The sequence below is a fragment of the Anopheles coluzzii genome, chromosome 2 (assembly GCF_943734685.1).
Source record: "Anopheles coluzzii chromosome 2, AcolN3, whole genome shotgun sequence".
NCBI lineage: Eukaryota > Metazoa > Arthropoda > Insecta > Diptera > Culicidae > Anopheles > Anopheles coluzzii.
This window is the reverse complement of record NC_064670.1, coordinates 91054538-91077720: the sequence shown is the minus strand read 5'-3', so window position 1 is coordinate 91077720 and position 23183 is coordinate 91054538. Positions and strand designations below refer to the sequence as shown.

General features: G+C 41.4%; 4 protein-coding genes across 5 annotated transcripts; 1 reads left to right on the top strand and 3 right to left on the bottom strand.

Moving 5' to 3' along the window:
• Positions 1-4898: 4898 nt before the first annotated feature.
• On the bottom strand, positions 4899-6967 carry LOC120950770 (brahma-associated protein of 60 kDa-like). Its single transcript, XM_040369051.2, has 3 exons — positions 6722-6967; positions 6423-6607; positions 4899-6339 (listed from the first exon to the last, which is right to left on the bottom strand). The coding sequence occupies exons 1-3, from the start codon at positions 6845-6847 to the stop codon at positions 5142-5144; spliced, it is 1509 nt and encodes a 502-aa protein (XP_040224985.1). The 5' UTR covers positions 6848-6967; the 3' UTR covers positions 4899-5141.
• Positions 6968-9875: 2908 nt separating this feature from the next.
• LOC120951742 (uncharacterized) lies at positions 9876-10784 on the top strand. Its single transcript, XM_040370625.2, has 3 exons — positions 9876-10148; positions 10212-10291; positions 10358-10784. The coding sequence occupies exons 1-3, from the start codon at positions 10055-10057 to the stop codon at positions 10715-10717; spliced, it is 534 nt and encodes a 177-aa protein (XP_040226559.2). The 5' UTR covers positions 9876-10054; the 3' UTR covers positions 10718-10784.
• On the bottom strand, positions 10764-11627 carry LOC120951743 (C-type lectin 37Db). The gene is made up of 3 exons (XM_040370627.2): positions 11391-11627; positions 11239-11315; positions 10764-11170 (listed from the first exon to the last, which is right to left on the bottom strand). The coding sequence occupies exons 1-3, from the start codon at positions 11467-11469 to the stop codon at positions 10802-10804; spliced, it is 525 nt and encodes a 174-aa protein (XP_040226561.1). The 5' UTR covers positions 11470-11627; the 3' UTR covers positions 10764-10801.
• An 809-nt stretch (positions 11628-12436) lies between these two features.
• Positions 12437-22494, bottom strand: LOC120950709 (C-type lectin 37Db-like). Of its 2 annotated transcripts, none has more exons than XM_040368963.2 (4): positions 22060-22494; positions 13725-13825; positions 13545-13653; positions 12437-13465 (listed from the first exon to the last, which is right to left on the bottom strand). In XM_040368963.2, exons 1-4 carry the CDS (start codon positions 22199-22201, stop codon positions 13224-13226), a joined length of 594 nt encoding a protein of 197 aa, XP_040224897.2. In that variant the 5' UTR covers positions 22202-22494; the 3' UTR covers positions 12437-13223. The 2 variants fall into 2 exon arrangements, with proteins under 2 accessions (XP_040224897.2, XP_040224898.2); XM_040368964.2 differs by having other exon boundaries at positions 22066-22491.
• Positions 22495-23183: the final 689 nt, after the last annotated feature.

Below are 23183 nucleotides of genomic sequence, written 5' to 3'. Positions count from 1 at the left end.
CCGGACTACTCTGAAAATGGGCTCATGGAACGTACGCACTCTAAGCGAAGCCGGAGCTTTGAAAAAACTTGATGATGCCCTAGCCACACTGAGCATGGACCTCGTAGCTCTACAAGAGATTCGGTGGCTAGGGAACGGTGTGCAGAACAGGCGTGGTAAGCATTGCTACGACATATACTACAGCTGCCACGACCGCCACCGCGTGCTCGGAACGGGTTTCGCCGTAGGTCCCCGGTTGAAACCCGCAATCATGGATTTCAAGGCTATAAATGGTAGGCTATGCACTGGCTGGCTGTTTTACGGCAGCCTCGCTAGAACCATAGATGCGTGCCCCAGGCATGATCTCATAATCATCCTGGGGGACTTCAGCGCAAAAGTCGGTAGGGAGCCAATGTACCGCCAATACACTGGCTGTCAGTCTGCATGAGCACAGTAATGATAATGGTAGTGGATTGGTCCAGTTCGCCGCAGCAAACAATCTGGTTGTTGGAAGTACCAAATTTGCGCGCAAGAAAATCCACAAGGTTACATGGGCGCACCCGCGTGGAGAATCCTTCGTGTTAATAAGCCGCCGACGACAGTCGAGCCTGTTAAATGTCAGAACATATCGAGGAACCAATATCGATTCCGATCACTACTTGGTTGGCTTAGTGATACGTTGTAGAATCGCCCGCCCCCGCGCCAATGGGGGCGGAGAAAACACGCAGCCTCGGCTCAACACGGACTCTCTAAGGGACATTACTGTCCAACAGGAATTCAAAGCCGCTTTAGACGAGTCACTACTACCAGAAAACAGTTATGAAACTACGAGAGGGAGGTGGAACGCTCTAAAAACAAAAATAATAAACTGTGCAAGAAATATACTCCCACCACGTCGTGGCAACACCAAATCTGGCTGGTTCGACGATGAATGGAGACAAGTGAACGAACGTAAGAATACTGCATACCGAGCAATGCAGCAACGGCATAGAACGCGGGCATGCGCAGAGGAATATTCACGGCTCAGACGCGAAGAGAAACGAGTTCACCGCTCCAAGAAGCATGCTTTGGAAGAGCAAAACATGCGGGAACTCGAGCAAACCAGAGAGGCGTACGGACCGAAACGAAAGTTTTACCTAGCGATAGCAGGTCACCGAAACAACGTTGTACCTAAGGTAACCTGCTGTCGCAACAAGGATGGAGTTCTGGTCAGTAACTAGCCAGAGGTCCTCTCGCGGTGGGCTCAGTACTTTGATGAATTACTCAATGACCAGTTTAGCGAACAGCTAGAAGCGCCACTAGCAGATGGTGTCATGCTACTGCCACCTAGCATAGAAGAAACACGAAAGGCTATCCGTCGGCTGTAAAATAACAAGGCACCCGGAACCGACGGAATTGCAGCCAAACTGGTCAAGAATGAAGGTGCACGACTAGAAAACGAGATTCATCAAATTGTTACTGAGGTGTGGGATAGCGAATCGATGCCTTGTGATTGGAATCTCGGCATCATCTACCCCATATACAAGAAGGGAGATAGGTTGGACTGCAGCAACTACAGGGGTATTACCGTGTTGAATACCGCCTATAAAATATTTTCCCTAATCCTTCAGGATTGTCTTGTCCCGCACGTCAAAAAGATAGCTGGAAACTATCAAAGAGGATTCCGAAACGGAAAATCAACCACTGATCAGATCTTCACCATGCGGCAGATCTTGGAGAAGATGGCTGAATACAGAAACGACACATACCATCTCTTCATAGACTTCAAAACCGCATACGATAGCATAGCCAGGGTAAAACTGTACGACGCTATGAGCTCATTTTTAAACCCGACCAAACTGATAAGGCTAGTTAGAATGACTATGACCAGCGTCACATGCCAGGTGAGGGTGGATGGAAAACTCTCAGGACCTTTTGCTACCACCAAGGGTCTGCGCCAGGGGGACGGGCTTGCCTGTCTCCTATTCAACTTGGCGCTAGAGAAGGCCATCCGCGACTCGAGGGTGGAGACTACGGGAACTATCTTCTATAAGTCAACCCAGATCCTGGCATACGCTGATGATATAGACATCATTGGTCTGCGGCTCTCCTATGTAGCAGAAGCCTACCAAGGGATCGAGCAGGCGGCAGAGAACCTCGGATTGCAGATAAACGAGGCAAAGACCAAACTGATGGTGGCAACATCAGCGGGCCCACCAACAAATAATCAGAATCTACGTAGGCGTGACGTGCAGATAGGTGAACGCACTTTTGAAGTCGTCCTACATTTAACCTATCTTGGGTCAAAGGTCAGCAACGACAACAGCATGGAAGCTGAGTTGCGCGCAAGGATGCTGGCTGCCAACCGGTCATTCTAGAGCCTGAAAAAGCAGTTCACCTCAAAGAACCTGTCGCGATATATATAGTACCTATATAGTACCAGTACTCACATACGCTTCTGAGACATGGACACTGGCCAAATCTGACGAAACCCTCTTAGCCGCGTTCGAGAGGAAGATGCTCAGAAGGATACTTGGCCCCGTATGTGTGGAAGGACAATGGAGGAGCCGCTATAATGACGAGCTATACGAGATGTACGGCGACCTCACTGTCGTACAGCGTATCATGCTCGCCAGGCTCCGGTGGGCTGGCCATGTTGTACGCATGGAAACGGACGACCCAGCCCGTAAAGTCGTTTTAGGCCGTCCACAAGGACAGAGGAGGCGTGGTAGGCCCAAATTGAGGTGGCAAGATGGCGTGGAGGCGTCCGCCATTAAGGCCGGGATAACGGACTGGCAGACGAAGGCGCGAGACCGTGAGCGGTTTCGGACACTCCTGAGGCAGGCCAAGACCGCAAAGCGGTTGTAGCGCCGGATAAGTAAGTAAGTAAGTAATGTTCCATGATTCAACGCGAAGCAGCAAGAATTGGATTGAGAATCAATGCGACGAAGACGAAGTACCTGCTTGCCGGCGACTCATACCCTCTTGGAAGCAGTGTATTAGTTGACGGCGACAATCTCGTGGCAGTAAAGGAGTTCTGCTATCTCGAGACGGTCGTTACTCCGAATAACGACATCGGAAGCGAAATCCAGCGGCGCATTGCGCAGGGGAATGGTGCGTACTATGGGCTTCACCGACTGCTAATGCGGCCCACGATGACTTTGTAATGGCTAAAATAAATATTATATTATTTTCACTTTTTTTAAGCAATATTTTATTTTTTACTTTTCTTAGGCGAATATCAAGCTTTAGTAATACGAAGCTGTACAAGTCTCGTTAGTATCTCGTTATAAAAACGAGATTTAAACGTTCACCCATCAGTTAAAAGTAACGTCAAATGGCCCTCAACATAGTTATTTTCGAAGCAATGCGGCCCGCGAGCTGAAAACTTTGGAGATCCCTGCTCTATGCACACGAGTCTTGGAGAATTCGAGCGGAGGATGCAAACTAGTGATGGATAAAGTAGGCAAAATTCCGGAGTCGACTCCGATCCGACTCCGATAATTTCGGAACCGACACCGGAAGGTAGGTCCGTCCAGCATTATCCCGAGTCGTTCGGAATTTCCTGGAATCGCCCATAGTTGTTCAGAGTCGTTCGGAGTCGTCCGGAATCGTTCGGAATCGTCTGGTGTCGTCCGCAGTCGTCCGCAGTCGTCCGGAGTCGTCCGGAATCGGTTGAAGTCGAAGTCGTCCGGAGTCGGCCGGAGTCGGCCTTTGACACAAAGGGCTGTATGCGAAGAGCACGCGCAAAGTGAAAGAAAAATAAACACAACGAAATGAAATGCCTGATCACAACAACTTTGCTCCGGATGTCTCCTGTTGACTCCGACCAACTCTGTTTCCGGATGACTCCGATCGACTTTAGACGACTCCGAATGACTCCGACTCCGGTCCACTCCAACTCCAAACTACTATGGGCGACTCCAGATAACTCCGGACGACTTCGAACGACGCCTAACGACTCCGAACGACTCCGGACGACTTCGAACGACTCCGCGTAGAACTAGTGGTTTGGATTTTGCCGGAGTCGGAATCGGACTAACAATAGTCGCAGTCGGATCGGAGTCGTGGATGCGCTCCAAAGAGCAGAACACTAATGCAAACGCTCTACGCGTGTTTGAGCGACGCATCCTCCGGACCATATTTGGCGGTGTGTTCGAACATGGGGTGTGAAGGAGAAGGATGAACTACGAGCTTGCTGAGCTGTACGGCGAACCGAGGCACATGCTCCACCAAGAAGGTGACAGCGATCCCCAGTTCGGCATGAGGCACAGGGAAGTACAGCTAGCTCGATGGTTGGAATTGGAGATCGGATGTCTACATTGATGGGAAGCTGCAGCCAGGGACCGAGCATCCTGGAGAATGTTGAAAAAAAGATGAGAGAGGAATGATCCATTTGCTGGTCAAGATGGCAATGGGTATCCTAAATTGTATAACTGTTCCTAGCCCCATCTGGGCCCTTGACATTGATCCTCAGAAATCAGAAAAGCTTTGAAAAAATCCTGGCGGTCCTGGAACTGACACCACACATCTACCTCTATCCTGTATCAGATCTCTACCGTATTCCGGAAGAATAAGGTATACAGAAATTGAATAAGATTGGGGTTCCCTGTTCTGTAACATATCATGTAACACTATTCCTATCTGGTGAATATTACCAAACATATCTCACTCTCGGACATTATTTGGAACTTAGAAGGCCCAACAATTGACTTTGGTTCTAGTATCGAACACTTCCGCGTGTCTGCAGTCTGATAAAATGAAATCCAGATTTAAGAAAAAAAAAATAACGGGGAAATACTGCAAAATATGAATTGTCGACTTAATGGCTACGGTGACTCACCTATATACGCATTATCTGCCTGCTAAATGCTAAATCATTATTCATTTGCGTAGAAAGATCGTCGGATGGACACTTCTTTAGCTATCACACCATCACCTTTTAATGCGGGAATGTTTCCACTCCTAGAGTATTTATTCGTATTTAATTACGAGAACTGTTCGTAAAAAAAGCGTCAAAACTTGTTGCAAATACAGATTATATATCCCTCCCTCCGCGGGAAAGGTGGGGGATTGGGATCGTCTTAGTACGTAATAAAATTGAATGTGGTGACGAATTACCAACACGAGAAAATCATACAAATGCACCAACGGGCGACCGTCGACAAAAGCCCACCAGAAAATTAAGAGTTTCGGATGCCGAGTGCCTGCTCCAGCTCGGCCCGCTTCTGGTTCACCTTGGTGAAGAAGTACCGCGAAACGGCCTCCTGTGTCCACGGCTGGTGGTAGAATTCGGCCCGCCGCTCCTCCTCCGGATTGCCGACGATGTCCGTCATCGCCTTGAGGTCACGCGTTTGCGACACGATCCACTTCTGTATGAACGTTTGCGGATCCTTGGCGAAGCTGAGGAAGAACTCGCGATTCGTTTTCAGCTGATTGATCGTCTCGACCGTGTCGTGGATCTTGCCGTCGAGCGTCTGTATCTCCTGCTGGCTGGCCGTACTGAGCAGGAACGTGTTCATCTGATTCTTGAGCGTATCGTCCACCTCCACGTCGATGTCGTAGCAGGCGGTTTGCTTGTTTTCCAGCCCACCCTCGACCGTTATCACGTGGTTGATCACGATCGGATCGGGCGGATGCAGCAGCGGGTTCAGGCGCTGCGGAATCTCAGCGAACTTCATGCGCGGACAGCCGAAAATCTGTTCCAAATACTTGTCACACGCAATGTACTCTCGCTCGTGGGCGTCCTGCAGCTTGTGCGTCTTGATATACTGCCACAGGGCGGATATAATGACCGGACGCGTCTGTGTGTGCACGCCCAGCAAACGGGCGAGCCGTGGATCGAGCTTAAACTGCAGCGGTTGATAATCGAGCAGCAGCAGAATCGTGCAGCGCACATTCCGATCACCCGGACGCTTCACCTGAAACCCGTCCGTTTCCTGCGTGGAGTGCGTACGGTGCCACTCGACCAGATGATTGTCCGGCCCGTACAGATCCTTGTCCAGCTCGATGACGAGCGATTTGAAGAAGCTGGAAAACTTGCGCTTTATCTTGGTCGGGTCGGATTTGTTGTCCTCCAGCAGACGGCCCTCCACGCGCAGCTCCCAGGACGCAACGGAACCGTCCGGGTTGGCGTCACCCTCGCTGCCGTCCTTGCTTGGGTAGAACGTGTTCGAGATGAAGATACGCAGCTTGCGCTTCTGCTTCATCGGGCGCTTCAGTGCCTCCTGGATGTCCAACCGTTTGCGCATAATGGTCGCATCCAGTTTGCGTTCGAACGCCAGCAAGTCCATGTACGCCTGTGACTCGGGTACTAGATCGCGCACCTTTTGGGGCAGAATTTTGTCAGCAAGCTTTTTCTTCTTTTTTACCGAATAATCACTGCAACAAAAAAACAACAGGCAAATGAAGGAGAAGGAATTAGCAACAAATCATTGTTTAAAGACAGAATAGAATAAACTCACTTTTTCTGCTGAGCCTGATTCATTGAGGCACGGCTCTCGGCATTTCGCTTTCCTCCGGAAGAGGCGGACATTGGTGAGCCCCGCATGCTGCCGCCCTGGAAGCCGGGTTGCATCGGGCGTTGATGCTGATTTTGAGCCGGCCCACCGCCACCTCCCATCTGCGGTGGTGGAGTGTACGCACGGGGCTGTAATAGAATAAATACGCACACAGATGGAGGTAATCAGAGCATTTTACGATTAAGGTCAATTTCAGCTGGTTAATGGTGCTGCACCACAAGCAGTTCACGGTGAAAGCCTACCGAAAAATTGTTACCCGGTCCGTATGGACGCATCACGGGCGGCTGATTATTTTGGCCCGGTGAAGCAGGATAACGCTGCGAGCCTGGACCGGCATTCACGTTGGCCGCAGGAAATCGCTGCGACATTGTGGAACGTTTCGTTGCAACGATGAATTGAGCAAATTGTTTATTTTATTCCACTTTTTCGACCCCGAAAATAAAGCCAAGCCAAAAATCCATTCAACACCACTGACAGCTAGCTAGCCTGGTTTGACAGCTTGTCCTTTGGTGATGGGCATTCAAAGATGGGAATGGTAGTTCCAGCTGTCGGATGGGATGGGTTAATGTAAACGTCAAATTCAAACACAAATTTGACTGTTAACAGCAGAAAACGTTAATTTAGAAGGAATCGACGTAAAGTATTTAAAAGGTTAATTTGACGAAATTTTCCATTTGGATGGAAGGTAAATCCTTACAAAACTATCATAATAACAACAAATAATTTCAATTTGGTTTAATTTAAAATAAAACATACAAGATTTTATTGTATCTGAAAATGCAATTACAATAAACAATACATTGGACCCTTTTTAAGAGTACAGTTATTTGACCAATATACGCTTTTGTCGATACATGCGATTTCGCTATACGATTTAAGAATTTAAAATTCAGAATTTAGAATTTTCTGAACTTTGGATTTCTTCGAGCAAATTGTACTGATTTGACACATTCCCATTTGATCAAATTTGAAAAACCAAAAACCAACATAATTATAATCAGACCAATAAACTATTTTAGTGGCTAACTTTTACCAGTTTAAGCAAAATATAACAAAAAATAGATATAATCTGGATGCAAACCTTGATATAATCTGGAAAAATTTAAATAGCGGTGGCTTCGTGCCGTCATTAAAAGTATATGTTTGGGAATGCCTCTCATAATTAATGATTTGCTTAATGAGAAAAAATATCTCTTCTCCAATATGCGAAAAAAATTGCATCAACCTTTCAGCAAGTTTTTTTTTATTAAGAACGCATATATTAGTCCATGATGTTTTAATTATGAATGTAGCCAACATTGCTACAAAAATTTAAAAGCTTAACTATTACTATTTTTTGAATTTAAATGCTTGACTGTTACTATTTTTAAAATTTAATATTAATATTGATATTGATATTAATTAATTAATATTAATAGGGGAAGGTAGGTAAAGACGGACACCGCGAGTAAGACGGACACTTCTCGTAAAGGCATGAAAAAGGTTAATACCGAATCGCTCAATAACCCAGCATCCAAACTAATAGTAATAATAGTAGTAATAGTAAAACAACACATATGAGAACATTTTTGTCATAATATAGTCAAATATGGTTAAATTCGCAAACAATACAAAATTCAATTCCAATCGTGCGGTCTTTTGTGGATCTGATTTGACTGCCACGTATTTTAAGCTCATGAATGCAATGAATTCATTGCATGAACGAGTTGTCGTGACACCAAAGCTTTAAGTATCGTGACACCAAAGCGTGAATAACGTTCAGGAATAGATAAGAGATTCTATGGGATTACAAATATCAACACGATGAATTTTGACAGGGTGGAAAAAATGGATTGACCTATTAACAAGTTGTTCAAAAATGTTGGAGTCGCAGACTTTCCACGGAGTAATTTTCTTAAAGGGAATTTCTAAACTGTTGTTCTGTAAGTTGGAGCAACGTCCAGTGCTAGTGCCCGATCCTTAGATTCTCAAATGAACATGCCTTAGATTCTTCATTCTACAATATGTTACAAGCAGCGCTTACAATTCCTAAATTCACTGCTGAATGAAACGTCGTTGTAGTTGGACAAAAATTGATTTATGTACGTTCCAGGACGTCGAAAGCAATGGGATGTGTTAAAATATTATAAAACTCTTCAATTTTCAACGTGTTCAAAAAAGTGTCCATCTTACATTTAATGGTGCCCCTCTTTTCCTAATCAGGTGTCCGTCTTATCCGAGGATTTCAAAACTGCACAAAAAAACAATTATTTTAATTCATTAAAAAACACAAAAATCATAATAAACTTAAAAGTTTCAACACATTTTCTGATACAACATGAGTGTAAGAAAAGGTCACATGGTCATTGTATATTCCTTTTTATATTCTCCTTAACATGACCGTCTTTATCTACCTCTCTCAATGAAATTAAATAAATCTCCATAAATTCTTGTTTTTAAATGTTACGGTCAATTAGGCTGTTCTTACGAGAAATAAATAAAAAAAAATCAATTCCCATTCAAACATCACCTAGTACTCCTTTTGAAGCCGGTATTCTTGTCTGGTTAGGATTAAAAAATAAATGAATAAAGAGCAACATTGGGAATGGTGCTATTTTTGTAATATTTGCCCTTGGATCATAAGTGTCGTTTTAAAATTGTGTTGGCCAATGTAACCTACTATTTTACTGGGTTTGCTGATTAGGAGTTGTTTAACGTAAACTCATAGTTTGTTGTGGTTTAAGAAATAAAAAGGTATAATGGATCTTTAAGGGAAGAATATGATATGAAGTCAGAGGAATTTTGTAGTTGTTTATTAACAATATATTAATAATGTTGTATTAACAATGAATATCACGATTTGTAGAAAAATTGAAAAAGTAGTGAAGTGATAGGGATTATGCTGTAAATTTGATGAATTTATCAACATACATCCACATAAACCATAGTATAATACATTGAGATTTTTTTTGAAAAAATAATGTAAATAAAAACAATGTACAATAGGATAAGAGCGCTTAAGCGCTGTTGAAACGAGCCACCGGGAACTTTGATTCTATTTAGCTATTTAGCATACGCTAAAATGGACTCCAAAGAAAAACTACTATTTTTTCATTAAAAATAAGCGCAAAAACTTTAAAGTTGGCAGACAATTGGAAATATATATGCAATCTAAACTTATGTTATTCCATCTATATTATTACAGAAATATCACACTTTTTATACATTACTTCTTATTCCTTCACGACACATGTCATATTTTAGGACATAGCAGGGTGATGGCGTAGAATGGCTTTATTTTATTTTGAAACATTTTTAATCACTACTCCAGCAAATATTGCTACAAAAACAAAACTTATCTCTAGGAGGATTCACGCAGTATTTGTTTTGAAATTGAGTGCCTTTTCCATGCTATTCGCTACTTTGCTCTCGCGCAGTAGCGATACGAGAGCGGCAGTATGCTTTACAAAGAGCGATCAGTGCAATAGATTCTTTACAAAGCACATTCATAGTGAGCAGTGAAAGAAGGGAGGAGCGTTTGTTCTTTATTAACATAACATTTCATCCTTGAAAGATAAACATTTTACCCAGTTTCGATGCAGATCTCAAACATATTTGTTAGCAGCATTGGGATTACCCTCGTTTGTCTAATCGTTTCTACGCACGGGTACAGGGCTACTACAGCGCGCGGTAAGCAGCAAAAACCAATCGTAGGACGATATGTAAAAAATGTTTTTTTTCATTTCTTCACAGAAATGATTACCCAAAACCTGTGCGTTTGTCCGTGCGGCAATCCAAGAGGAGGAAAGCTGTACACCACGCCAAATTTACGAGTAAGTAGATCAAAATGTAGGGCGTAATGATTGCAAGTGCGTAAGCCATAATTTGTCTCATTTCAGTTGAATTGGTTTGATGCCGTGTCCTACTGCAGCTCGATCGGAATGTCGATCGCTACAATAAAGGATACCAACGAGCGCCAATTATTGCAGCTTCATCTGGACGGAGATCGAAGACTGACACGATCGCAGAAAAGAAGCAAAATACCGTACTGGATCGGAGCGAATAGTTTGATCGCCGGACAGGGGCTTCGATGGGGTCTCACTGATCAGGAGGTGAAAGAATCTGCTGAGTGGGCTGATGGGGTAGCGCCGGCCAATAATAGAGTGGAGCCATTCTGTGTTTATATACAGGGCTCTACAATGAGCTGGGTTGCGACTTCTTGTGATGATGAACCGAGACAATTTATTTGTGAATATTAGAAGATTAATGGGACCAATGCATAGCATTGAAAATAAACTCCTCGAATGTTTCTGCCGAGAAAACGCACGATTTATTCACACTTTTCAATGTTTTCGGAACTGTTGACAGATGAACGGTTTCTGCTGCGTACATTGGAAATCGTTCCACTCGTACTTGTCCATCGCAACAGCGACGCATCGTTCGGCGGGCTGTTGGCCATTCTCACCGCGAGCATGGTTCGGTTCACCTGCAGCCCATTGGCTGTACAACACTGGCCGTCCAGTTAATGCCCACCGGTAAGTACCCTGCACGCCGAGATCATTCGCTCCGATCCAGTAAAACTCGTCATCCGAGTCGGATTCTTCCTCCGCGATCACTTCGCCCATGGCTCGTGCTTCGTCTTCGTTCAGCACCTCGGCCAGCTCCATGCCAACGCTGTGGCAGTAGGCAACGGCACCGAACCAGTCGCTCGTCTGCGAAGGATGGAATGGGTGATAAAGGTTTAGGTTGCATTTGGATACGGTTTGGAATTCTATTCTACCCGACTGATGGGAATGAAGTATTCTTTCTCCTCGAACGGTTTGCATGGGCAAAGGCATGGGTTTTGTTGAAGAATATCTGGAAATGGTTATAACAAATTATTACGTGAATCGAACCTAAATTGGACCATAACAAAAACCCCAAAAATCTTACCATCCACAGTATGTGGACCCGATAGATCACCACGAACCACTGTGATGACAGTAATTAGAATTGTGATCATTAAATTCATTTTAAAAATGGTTTATCACTTTTTTCTTTGAAAAGGCGTACAGTATAACAGTACAGAAAACCACACAAACTTCTAAAGACTATACGTTTTATGAGAGTGAGCTTGAATGATCGTAGAAGCACCTTCTGTGCAACTGCGATTGGGATGCGATGATAAGAGGTATGCGTGAGGAAGGCTACAGACAGGTCAGTCTAGGGTGATAAGGCTTGGGATTCCCGTCGGTCCCTTGCTGAATCATTGAAGTAAACTTATTAACATTTATCGCGTGTGGAATAGTATTGTGAAAAAAAAGAAAAGTATAATATTATTATTGTACATCAATAATTAGTCATTAATTTGAATTCATAAAAATAATAATAAACAATATTTATATTGTTAAAAAATGGTGGATTTTTTATTTGATTAATGGTGGAAAATTTCTAAAAAAATAAATAATGCGCGGAAAATGCCAATAAATTTTGGAATGCAAAAACAATGCAACATTTTGAACTTTTTGACTCGTCGAACTTTTAAAAATAAATCAAAAAGCCATCAATTTGTTATATTTATTATTCAATACGAAAATCTCGTAGTTTAAAAAAATACATTTAAAGTATAGACTCGGTTTGTTGGCTGTACGCTTTTATTTAAACAAAAAAGGAAATTATTCACAATTTATACACAAATAATGTTTCATAAGGCAACAAAAAAATAGTAAAACGAAAGGTTGAGGAGAAACACATTTGTTGTGCCAAAGAAGAAGAAGCAGATCCATATAACCAATTGATACAAACAATATATTTTACTTTCTTAATTCCTTAACTTGTTTGTATTAATTTAAAAAAATACAGCCGTACTTTTAGTTGTTCCACTCACTGTTTTATGTCATTTTCTTATTTCTTTCTAGATTTTATTTTTGTAACTTTTAGTAATATTTTTGTTACTTGTTAATTAAATTAAGTTGAAAATAAATAAAAAAAACCCTTAAAACTTTTTGGCAAGTATTCTTTTATTAATTAAACTACACATTGCTGGCCAGTAATGCGAAACCTTATGTACATACACTTAAAAACGTGGTGGAGAGCGAACAAGCGCAGGAAACAGACACGAGATGCCGAGGTAAAAAAGAAAACAAATGAAAGAAAACAGAACCATTAAACTGAGAGTAAACAGCAGAGGACATTCACGGTTCACTAAAATCATTAGGAAAAGAACATAAAAATAGGTAAAAGAAAGAGGAAAGAATAAATTGTGTTTTAAAATTAACCTACAGCATCTACTAACTGCACGCGACCACTAACACCGCTTTCAAAAACCAGAGCATGAGAATGGGGAAGAGCTTACTTAAATCACTAGTTTTCTTTTGTCGTTGTTGTCTCTCACTCTCCGTGCTCCACGCCCGCCGGCGGCTATCGTGGTCACTGGAATTGATCTCGTATATGTGTATATGAGCTATATAAATACTACACGATAGAGTAAAAAAGCTGAGCGACTTTAAGGGGCGACGGGCGTGAGGTGCCGACTGGCCAATGGACGTCGATGAATGGTCACGACCATCTGCCGCCTTCCGTACCCCACCCCCAGCCTATTGTTTTTCGTCCATTTCGCCCACTGATTTGGAACGAAACACTTCGTTTGAACACAATACACAGCATGACAGCATGAGAGAAGAAAAACCGGCAAGAACTATGATCACTTCCGAGCCACAGCAGCTCGAAAGTGCAGTAGGAAGAGGGGGTATGGGCAATCGGATAAACACAGTCACAGTCCGGTGCTTAGACCTCGCAGATGAAGTACGTCTCGAAGCTGCAGGGTGTGTCGTTCCATTTCAGACCCTTGCCGTCCCGGTTCCACAGCTCGAGACAGTGCTCCTCCTCGCCGTTTTCGTAGCGGAAGTTGTTCGGTTCACCGGCGTTCCAGTTGGTGAAGGAAAGCGGTCGACCGTTCGACACCCAGAAGAAGCTGCCCTCCTCGGCCAGATCGGTACCGGAGGTCCAGAAGTGTTCGGTGGCGAGACCTGCGAGCAAGAGTGGAGAGGAAGTTATGGAGCGAGTTATTGCATGCCTGACCAAACCAACTGGAATCGTGCATCTTACCGTAATCCTTTACGTATTTCTCCAACCGATCGTTTTCTTCCTGCGTCTGTATGCTCGCAAGCTGCATTCCATGGAACCGACAGTACTGCAGCGCCTTGAACCAATTTGCCTGCAGCAGAATGATAATACATTGCTTTTAAGTAATTTGTATTTGCGACATTAAAATGTATCTCTCTATACCTTGAAGAAAATGCTGAGATAGTAACGCTTTTCGCCAAGCTTCAGCAGCGGCATAGTCCATCGCGGTGGTGCAGATGATTCTTCAACACAGTTCGGACAGTCTGTGATAGGAGAATGTAAAAGGTATTCGTTTTAGTATTATACTGCGCATTGAAGAGCTACAGAATCAATTAACTACGCACAACACACAAAAAGATTTGTTTTGTATAAAGCAATAAAGTTGAATGTTAACATTTGTCTTTTTTGTTTGTCTAGAACATTATTATTAGAATTTGAAATAAATTATCTCATAAATTATATTAATTAATATAAAATTTTAAATAAATTATATAAATTATAAATAAGTATCTTTTTGAATAGTTGTCTAGAACATTATTATTAGAAGTTGAAATAAATTATCTCATAAATTATAGAAATTAATATAAAATTATATATAAATTTTATAAACTATAAATAAGTATCTTTTTGAATTGTTGATTATTAGCTGAGCGATTTATTACAATTAAAATTACATGGCTCTCAGTATTGAAATTTAGAACAGAAAAACCAAAAAATCCAAGCGAAATCAATGTTGTAAGACGGTGCAATATAACTATTTATACAGATTTATTAGAAAATTAAATGAATAATGTATGAAACGCGTGTGGTTGAATCCATCGTACGAATGGTCAATTTGAAAAACTTTAATTTTCCTGTTCTGTATACAACGAGCTCACGAAACGCAGCACAGTCCAACATGCTGTTTAATGTTAGTGTAACAAACATTACAATTGGCTAAGTCCACAATACAGTTTACACTAGAGCTAGATCTATAAAAATGCATAAAGCGGAAGAGTATGTTATTATTAACGAGAGAAAACTTTGATTACTAACCACACATATTGGCAAAGGTATAAATAAATAATAATGATCCTATTCTATTCTTTATAAAAGATTGCAAATCAGCTAATTACTATTCATCATAAAGTCATTATTGTAAGCAAAACGGCAATTTTGTCTCACCTTAATAATAAACAAAATAACGTCATTATTACAACATTTAGCTTTTCCACGAATCGATAGTGTTTTATATTTGTCTTTCTGTTTTCGTACCTTTTTTCGTGAAAGTCCCCGATTATTACAAGTCCTTAACACAATTCCTCCTAAAATTGTCATTGTAATTGTCGCTTAACCGGAATGAAATTTTTTCAGAAGTTTTTCTAATCTTATTATTTATTTAATTAAATTCATTTATTCCATTATTATGGCTTATTGAATGAGAATTTTTAAACATCTGAACATAAATATTTGATCGGTTTCAATAAGCTTTAAGATGTATATGTTTGTTCTTAATATAGGGTTTGGTCAGTGTTTATAAAATTTAATGCATATTAACAACGTTTTATTAGCCTTATTGAGATATTATAATATGAATATCTTTAAAGTTAATAGATGACAACCTAAAGCCATTTCTATATTTACTTTCATTTACGTATTACCACACTAATTACCATATGTGGCTTATTCATTTGTTTTATAGTTATCTTTGTGGTTTGAAATTTTAAAATCAAATCAATTTCCCCTTTTGAGTCTTATTTAAACAAAGTAGATTAATTAATGCCGGCACAAAAATAGGATTTGATTTTAAAGCCCCATACATATTCAATCCGGTCCAAACCATTCGTGCCCATGTCGTATTTCTTCCCGAGCCGCCGGATGGAATGAGATAAGATTTAATGCTCACTCTAGTTCGCAGACTTTAAAGTGACTGGCAAAACAAACGATGATTATGTGTGGCGACAGTGGAACTGAAAATAGCTTAATAGCTTAATCACGCACCACTTTACGATACATAACACTCACCCACTGGACTGGTATTAATTGCTTCATTTGTAATTATTTCACATCCTCCTTGGCTTTCACCAAGATGGCTATTGTCCTGCGAACCTACTAGTGCCACTTTTGTCGTTTGATTTTGCTCCTGACAAATTAGAAACCACCAAACCATCCGTCACTGAGGAAAAGGCCAAGCTTTGAAGATTCATTAAGATTGAGCGAGGATGAAAAATAAGACAAAAGCTACAGAAGAAAACGAATTATCGTCTTCGTCTGATCGAGCTGGTTGCATGCCGAAATGGATCGCGTGTGGTGGCGTGCGGGTTCATTTGAATAGAATCTCGATAAAATGGTATTAGCTAGATATGAGAGGCAATACTGTTTTTTGGCAGGCTGTTGCAAGCTGAAGACAGTTTAAACATATAGAAAATTAGATGAACCATGACATACGAAATCTTGCACCGTGAACAGAATGCCATAGACATCGATCGATCATCAGCGTCCGCCGGAGGGACAAACATTCATCCCTAACCCCTGCCACTTCCTCTACGATCATGAGGCACATGGGGGAAGAACTAGCCTGCACGCAGACGGGACAGACAACGTATATACAGGTGCATTAAGGTTAAGGTCATCCGAACGTAGCTCTGAAGCTCGGGAAGATCTGTGCTATGTGGTTGCGCATTAATTAAATTCTTTCCACAACCGAGCTTGGTCCAGATGGGCCAGCTTTACTTGCAGTGGACGTACCAAGGTCCACAGTGTGCAGTGGAGTTTGACAATGAGTGAAATATTACAAGGAATATTATTACCAGCGCCCGTAGTGAAAGGAGTCTGACCGGTGAGAGACTCTTCGGTCAAGGGATGGAAGTAATATGTTCGTGTGGTTGTACTCTGTGGCTACAAGGGAGTTTGTAGACAATGTAAAACTGCCTCCATGTTTATTCACATAACAGATGAAGATGTTTTCAGTTGACAGCTAAATAAAATTAATACTGTTAATTTGCATGTCGAACGAGTTGTTTGATTAACAACCACATTCTGCTGGTAAATATGATTGATTTGAGCTCCTAGAACATGCGTTCAAATTCCACAACATTATTTGACCAAGAATTTTAATTTAATAGTAATTTCAGAGAACTATAGACAAAACATTATAGATTTTTTCTGAACATATTAAACCTACTCTTTAACGAAGAAAAAGGCATACATTGCGTGATCTTCGACATTGAGAAGAAAATAATATAACCTTTCATTGAAGTAAAGATTTCAAGTGATATAAGCAATGGGCCGTAATGACCCCCTTCTTCGTGCAATTCGTCGATTTAACTGTGTATATTCTATGTTTGATTTCAACCTTCCCTTATCCTCTTTCCGATCCCGCATCAGAACCCTCCATAATCCCGTGCTGCCTTAATTTTTAATTTTTAATTTTTAATTTTTAATTTTTAATTTTTAATTTTTAATTTTTAATTTTTAATTTTTAATTTTTAATTTTTAATTTTTAATTTTTAATTTTTAATTTTTAATTTTTAATTTTTAATTTTTAATTTTTAATTTTTAATTTTTAATTTTTAATTTTTAATTTTTAATTTTTAATTTTTAATTTTTAATTTTTAATTTTTAATTTTTAATTTTTAATTTTTAATTTTTAATTTTTAATTTTTAATTTTTAATTTTTAATTTTTAATTTTTAATTTTTAATTTTTAATTTTTAATTTTTAATTTTTAATTTTTAATTTTTAATTTTTAATTTTTAATTTTTAATTTTTAATTTTTAATTTTTAATTTTTAATTTTTAATTTTTAATTTTTAATTTTTAATTTTTAATTTTTAATTTTTAATTTTTAATTTTTAATTTTTAATTTTTAATTTTTAATTTTTAATTTTTAATTTTTAATTTTTAATTTTTAATTTTTAATTTTTAATTTTTAATTTTTAATTTTTAATTTTTAATTTTTAATTTTTAATTTTTAATTTTTAATTTTTAATTTTTAATTTTTAATTTTTAATTTTTAATTTTTAATTTTTAATTTTTAATTTTTAATTTTTAAATTTTAGGTTCTAATTTTCAAAAAAAAATTTTTTTTTTTTAAATTTTGATAATTCGTGTTAATTTTTGTTAGGTTAGGAACATAGGTAATAAGTATTATTTAAGCATTTGTGTAACCAAAAGGTAGACAAATAAATATGAATATGAATATGAATATGTCAAACGTTTATAATTTCCCTTTAGTTTTGGTATCCAAACCAAACCAAATATTACTATAATTAAATACAATATGAAACCTAATTTACTCCCTATTATCGGTTTCATCTCCGGAAATTGCCAGAAGCTAGGTACCAGTCATGTAGAAGCGTTATGCGAACAAGCACCAAGCTTAGCAGCGAGGACGAGACGCTGAAATATGATCGCATTTCTCAACCTTCGCCATACCGATGCCGATCACATACCGGTCATACCCAAACCTCACGCTCCGGTCCCGGCAGGAGCTCAACATTTCGTGATCTCTGTCCATTTAAAGCAGGCGCTACTTATGTAAGCATGCGGCCGCGGTGCTGCTGCTGTTGTAGTTGGGTGAATTGGACGAGCAAGCAACCACCGGTCTCACCATCATCTCCATTCCAATGCCCAAGTCCCATTCGGTGCCCAATTGCGTAATACTCGGTACGGGAAGGCGGAGGGCGCGGAGAGAGGAGGAAGGTGTATAATTCAATTTTGACATTCTCGTGCGAAGACGGAACCACCGAGCGAGGTACTCGAAAAACTTGATTTCATTTTATTTTTCACATAAAGGAAAGGTGATGAGCTCCTAAAAAAGGCGCTTACTCTTTACACCGAAGTACCGTCCAGTGCCGTGACATCCGCTAGTGTCCTCCTTTTTTCGGAGGTTAATGGGAGCCTAATTGTGAGCGCAGTTAACGCCTTGACATTTATTTCACGGAGCGGTGACAAAGTTGATGCTGATGCGGTACCTGCTTGCAAACATGGTACGGTCTTGAGGAAATAGTGCTGCCGAAACCACTTTGATCGTTACGGTCCCCAAAATGTGCCAACATGCCAATTTGAAGGCTCTCGAAATCGATTGTCCGGTAATATTGTTGGACATTGTAAACAGCATGAAGGCGTACAGCGAAGAAGCGGTTAAGGTCAGTATTTGAAGTCAACGGGCAGCTATTTGCGCTTTTGTCTAGTGCTGTTGAACACATGTGACATGAAAGGCTTTCCGAAATTCGGCGAACAGATTCTGTTTGATGTGCAAATATCAGTGACATTATAAAATTCAATTTCAAACTGCTTGCTTATGTCCAATGACACATTACTGACCAGAAGTACAAATATCAACCCATTTATCATTCCTAGAGTATAATGATACCCATCCTAATGGACAATGGTTTATACCTTTCCACAACGATACGATGTCATTGTTGCGTCGGTCGATTCATCAGGTATCCATCAGTCATTAGGTATCTTCTCGTGATCAAAGACTCACCAACATTCTGCCCCCGGGGAGAAGGATACGTCCATGAAACCTGATCACCCGATCCCGAGGCGATCCAATGCACCGTCGGCGGTTGTATGTCGCATCTTAGCGCTTCCCTGCGCTGGCCTCTAAAAATCATTCAGTTCATAACGAATCCAATCAAAAACAGCACTTAGTGATGGCCGGAAAGGGTCATCGCGTTTACTGCTGCCTTTGCTGGTGACCGACCAGCCGTACACATTTCCATTTCATTCCATTAACTGTATTGTGTCGTTTACTGCCGACCCAAACAGCAATCGTCCATCGAACGAGGAATTGTGCATTCATTCGGGGGGATTGCAGGTTGTAAAAAAGCTACGGGTGAGACGATGGGAAAAGTCTTAACCAGAGAATAAAGAAGTTGTGACGATCAAAATGTCATTAAATTCACATGGTCATCCATACTGGGATGCTGGGAGCTGACAAGAGTGATTTTGAAGGTGAGAGGATATATGTAAGGTTCATCTAGGCGGCCTAGGGCAGCCCGAACGAAATTTAACCTCGTTGCATATGGTGCCCCAATGCCAGTGTCCCTGGGGCAGGTTACGAAACGTTCGAAACACCAAACAGTAAGGAAGTGTAACCGCCGGTTCAACAGGTTGGTCGTTTGGTCCGTAGTGGTACCAATAATGCATCAAATTCTCCACCGACCATATGTCTACTTCTAAAGACAATTAATTCGAGCCAGCTTAACCTCTCCCGTACCGACTGACAGTGGAGCTGGGCGTGAGCATTATCGATACATGAAGTAATCTCGGTGCGTTAAATGGATGCTGCGTGCCGTCGAAGCACGTTACAATTGTCTATTGTACACGGTTTGGTTGGCCAAACATTGAGCACAATTCCTTTTGTTGATTTTCCGCCGACTGCATAAATTGATGCGTGCCACGTGCCCGATTAAGCGTGTGTCCCAATGCTGATGACAACATCTGCACACGCACGCCTGATTGATACAAAGCATTTGTTTTTTTTTACTTCGCCTTCTTTTGATGGGTTGAGAAATTATTCAGCTGCTCTAAAAGTGGCAGAAAAGGGTGCGAGGATCGCGTGATTATTATTTACGTTGCAGAGTTTCAAACCCGTTCTTCAGCTCCAGCTGTGGGCTTATGTGAGAGTTCATGCGTAGGAATGTTGCAAAGACAGAGGTAATGTGTCGGTGCCGGTAATAGATGATCACATTAGCCCATACATGCTGCGAGGTTTAACGCATGTTTGATTAAACCATTCGAACGCATGGACAGAGGTATTTGATGGATGGTTGAGTGTTTCGTTGCAAAGGTTAGGTCAATTTATTAGCAAATTTGACCGCGTCGACAGGCAAACTTGAATGGAGTTGGTTTAATCGAAGGTTAATGATGTTTCATTTGTTAAGCGTCTTCATTTCAAGATTGCGTTAAACTACTAAAATGTGCCCCGTTTAGGAGAGACATTTATATGATCAAACAAACAAGATCATATTTTAGGGTGGCAAAGTTATATTTTTAATTTTTTATCTGATTTGTTCATAATTTTTACAGTAAAAGTTCTAATACATTTTATATATTAATCGAAAATCTTGTTTTGAATTATTCAACTTTATTAAAATCAAACATGTAAAAACTGTTATGAATTTACAAATTACATATAAAATCAATCAGAAAGAATTTGACAAGAGCTCGCCTTTTCCAATGGTTGTAGCGAAATTTACAAAAACCAGTTTGGAGAAGAGCTTCCTTAGATAAAATATATTACAGAGGAATTATGGTTGACAGCTTTAGATATTTTTGTACTTGTCCCTCGGTTTATTGACTGTTTTCAAATACATATGTAAAAAATGTAAATAGACTATTGGACTATTTTACAAAAGCTGTAAAAATTCACAAAAAAAAATGTCAAAACACTTTTGTGACAATTTTAAAATACAATAACTCTTTGCGCAATGCTTCAAATTGTTTAATTTTCTTTTAAAATAACCATTCAAAGCATGAAGCTTAAACATCAAGCAACAATGAATATGATGTATAGTTCCAAACAAACTGAAATTTATTTAACTTCCCAACACACATTCCGTGCGAAAACAAACGCCAACTAGAACAGCCTTGAACGTGTGAAAATTTACCAATAATGATTAAACCTTCGCAGCGACAGCCGAAGCAAAAGGGCACATGCATTACGACCGATTGCCGCCACAAAAACCAAACCCTTCGGTTCGACAGACCTACCGGAAGCTTGCGCCATCGACGAGATGGCGCCATTTCGGGCACATACTTTACGCGCTTCACGCAGCGTAAGCACCGCCACCGAACGCAGCACGCAGCCGTCGATCGACTGAAATCGAGAGTGACTGAGTAGATGGGAAATGGCGCATACCGCACCGTACCGCGCGCCGTTGCGAGATCAAGTTTCAAACAAAACACCCGGTGTACAACGGTGGCCCATGCAATTAAGGTCATTATTGCGAAAGGACATGTAAACTGCGGTAGTATAACATTGACGGAATCCCACCCCGACGTCCCCGACGGCTGCTCCCAGCGAGCAGAAAGCCGAATCCAACTGTGAATCGATCCAGCGCGATCGGTAACGTAATCCACCATATCGGCATAATCCTGGCCCTATTCCCGCTCGCCCTCAATCGCGACACCGGATAGCAGCGCTCCCTCCTCCCCATCCTACCGCTGTCATGTGTGCTTCAGCGAACCGGCTCTTAGGCGATCGGATCAGCATGATGGTAAAGGGTCACTTTCTTCGGCCATAATTATGTTAATCGAGTCGAGCGACACAAGCTCCTACCAACGCAGTCGAGCAGGCGTTTGCCTGGTTTTATCAATCCATGATGTCATAAAGAGGCAGAGAAAGGAAATCTCCAACCACAGTGGTCGGTGTTGCTTTCGGTTTCATCGCTCCTATCGTGTTTTGTTAATGCGTTTAATGAAGGAAGCGCACACCCGCACACACAAACATAAATACACACACACAAACACACATAGGGAGAGGAGATTTTGGGGAATAATAATTACTGGTACCGTGCGAGTTGCCCGCGAGAGCCTTTGGCGTTGCACACTGAATTACACTTTCACTGAGCAGCAGCACCAGCACGGCCAGGACGAAGCCCATCCGATTCCATCGCACACAGTGTGACACGATCTTGTTTGGCTGCATGTTGGAAGCTTTGGCGTTACGGTTGTATGTGTGTTCTTAATTCTCCTCGACTTAAATTTGCACACTGTTTAGTGATTTGCACTGTGTAAAAACACAACTTATTCACAGAAAACACATAAATCCGATGCAGCTTCTTCCGTCACACGCTACTCCAGTCACCTGTACGCACGCGGCAACTTTAGCGCACGAAATAAAAAAACACACTCTCACAGCACAAGCGCGCACAGCTTTCGTGATCGACGACTGCCAAACCGCAACTAAACAGGCACGCGCTCGAAAAAAGACGCCAAAGACGCGCGGCATCGTTTCGGTTCGTTCGCTCGCTCGTCCGGTCCGCTGCATGTGAGTTGTCCCAACCCCCCACTCTCCCCAACTCCTACCCTTCACACCCCTCCTCGCATACAAAAACCACCCCCTCCCGTGAGGCACGATTCGAACGATCGAGCCGAACGAATCGACCGAAGAGCGACCTGGATGGATGCACGGTGCACGGTGGCTGCGTCTTCACCGGGCCCACCGGGTTCGTCGCTTGTTGGCGAGCGTGCGCGCGCACACACGCGTTGAAGTCTTTCCTTCGGTTTGAAGCTTGTGCGAAGCGAACAAACACATAGGAAGGACGCAACCCCGAGGACAACTACTGCAGTGGAAATTGGATCGTTTGGGTGAAGCCGAAAGGGGGGGGGGGGGGGAACAAATGAAACCAAAGCTCCCATTTCCTCCCCACCCTACTCTGCTACTCTTCTTATTTTTTTAACTCAGAGAACAACAACGCCAACAACAACTGCAAAACAAATCGCCTAAAAACAAGACAGGTGGCCTTGGGAGGTGTGTTCGTCCGCCCGCTAATCCGCAAGGTGGTTCTGTTTGGTCGCCGGCGTTTTTTTTTTGGTTTTTTTGTTGCCTTGCGTTTTGCGTGACTGCAAAGAAAAGAAGAAGAATCAAAGCGCGTTTGTTGGAATGCAGTTTGGTTGCGCCATCGCGT

Excerpts from the sequence above, each read along its gene's own strand:
- LOC120950770 (XM_040369051.2), bottom strand. The coding sequence starts at position 6,847 with ATGTCGCAGCGATTTCCTGCGGCCAACGTGAATGCCGGTCCAGGCTCG. Across the intron at positions 6,608-6,721 it reads GACCGGGTAACAATTTTTCG|CCCCGTGCGTACACTCCACC; the intron begins GTAGGCTTTCAC and ends ATTCTATTACAG. Across the intron at positions 6,340-6,422 it reads AATCAGGCTCAGCAGAAAAA|TGATTATTCGGTAAAAAAGA; the intron begins GTGAGTTTATTC and ends TTTTTGTTGCAG.
- LOC120951742 (XM_040370625.2), top strand. The coding sequence starts at position 10,055 with ATGCAGATCTCAAACATATTTGTTAGCAGCATTGGGATTACCCTCGTT. Across the intron at positions 10,149-10,211 it reads CAGGGCTACTACAGCGCGCG|AAATGATTACCCAAAACCTG; the intron begins GTAAGCAGCAAA and ends ATTTCTTCACAG. Across the intron at positions 10,292-10,357 it reads ACACCACGCCAAATTTACGA|TTGAATTGGTTTGATGCCGT; the intron begins GTAAGTAGATCA and ends GTCTCATTTCAG.
- LOC120951743 (XM_040370627.2), bottom strand. The coding sequence starts at position 11,469 with ATGAATTTAATGATCACAATTCTAATTACTGTCATCACAGTGGTTCGT. Across the intron at positions 11,316-11,390 it reads GGGTCCACATACTGTGGATG|ATATTCTTCAACAAAACCCA; the intron begins GTAAGATTTTTG and ends AACCATTTCCAG. Across the intron at positions 11,171-11,238 it reads ACTTCATTCCCATCAGTCGG|ACGAGCGACTGGTTCGGTGC; the intron begins GTAGAATAGAAT and ends CATCCTTCGCAG.
- LOC120950709 (XM_040368963.2), bottom strand. The coding sequence starts at position 22,201 with ATGCAGCCAAACAAGATCGTGTCACACTGTGTGCGATGGAATCGGATG. Across the intron at positions 13,826-22,059 it reads GGGCAACTCGCACGGTACCA|ACTGTCCGAACTGTGTTGAA; the intron begins GTAATTATTATT and ends CTCCTATCACAG. Across the intron at positions 13,466-13,544 it reads GAAATACGTAAAGGATTACG|GTCTCGCCACCGAACACTTC; the intron begins GTAAGATGCACG and ends TCTTGCTCGCAG.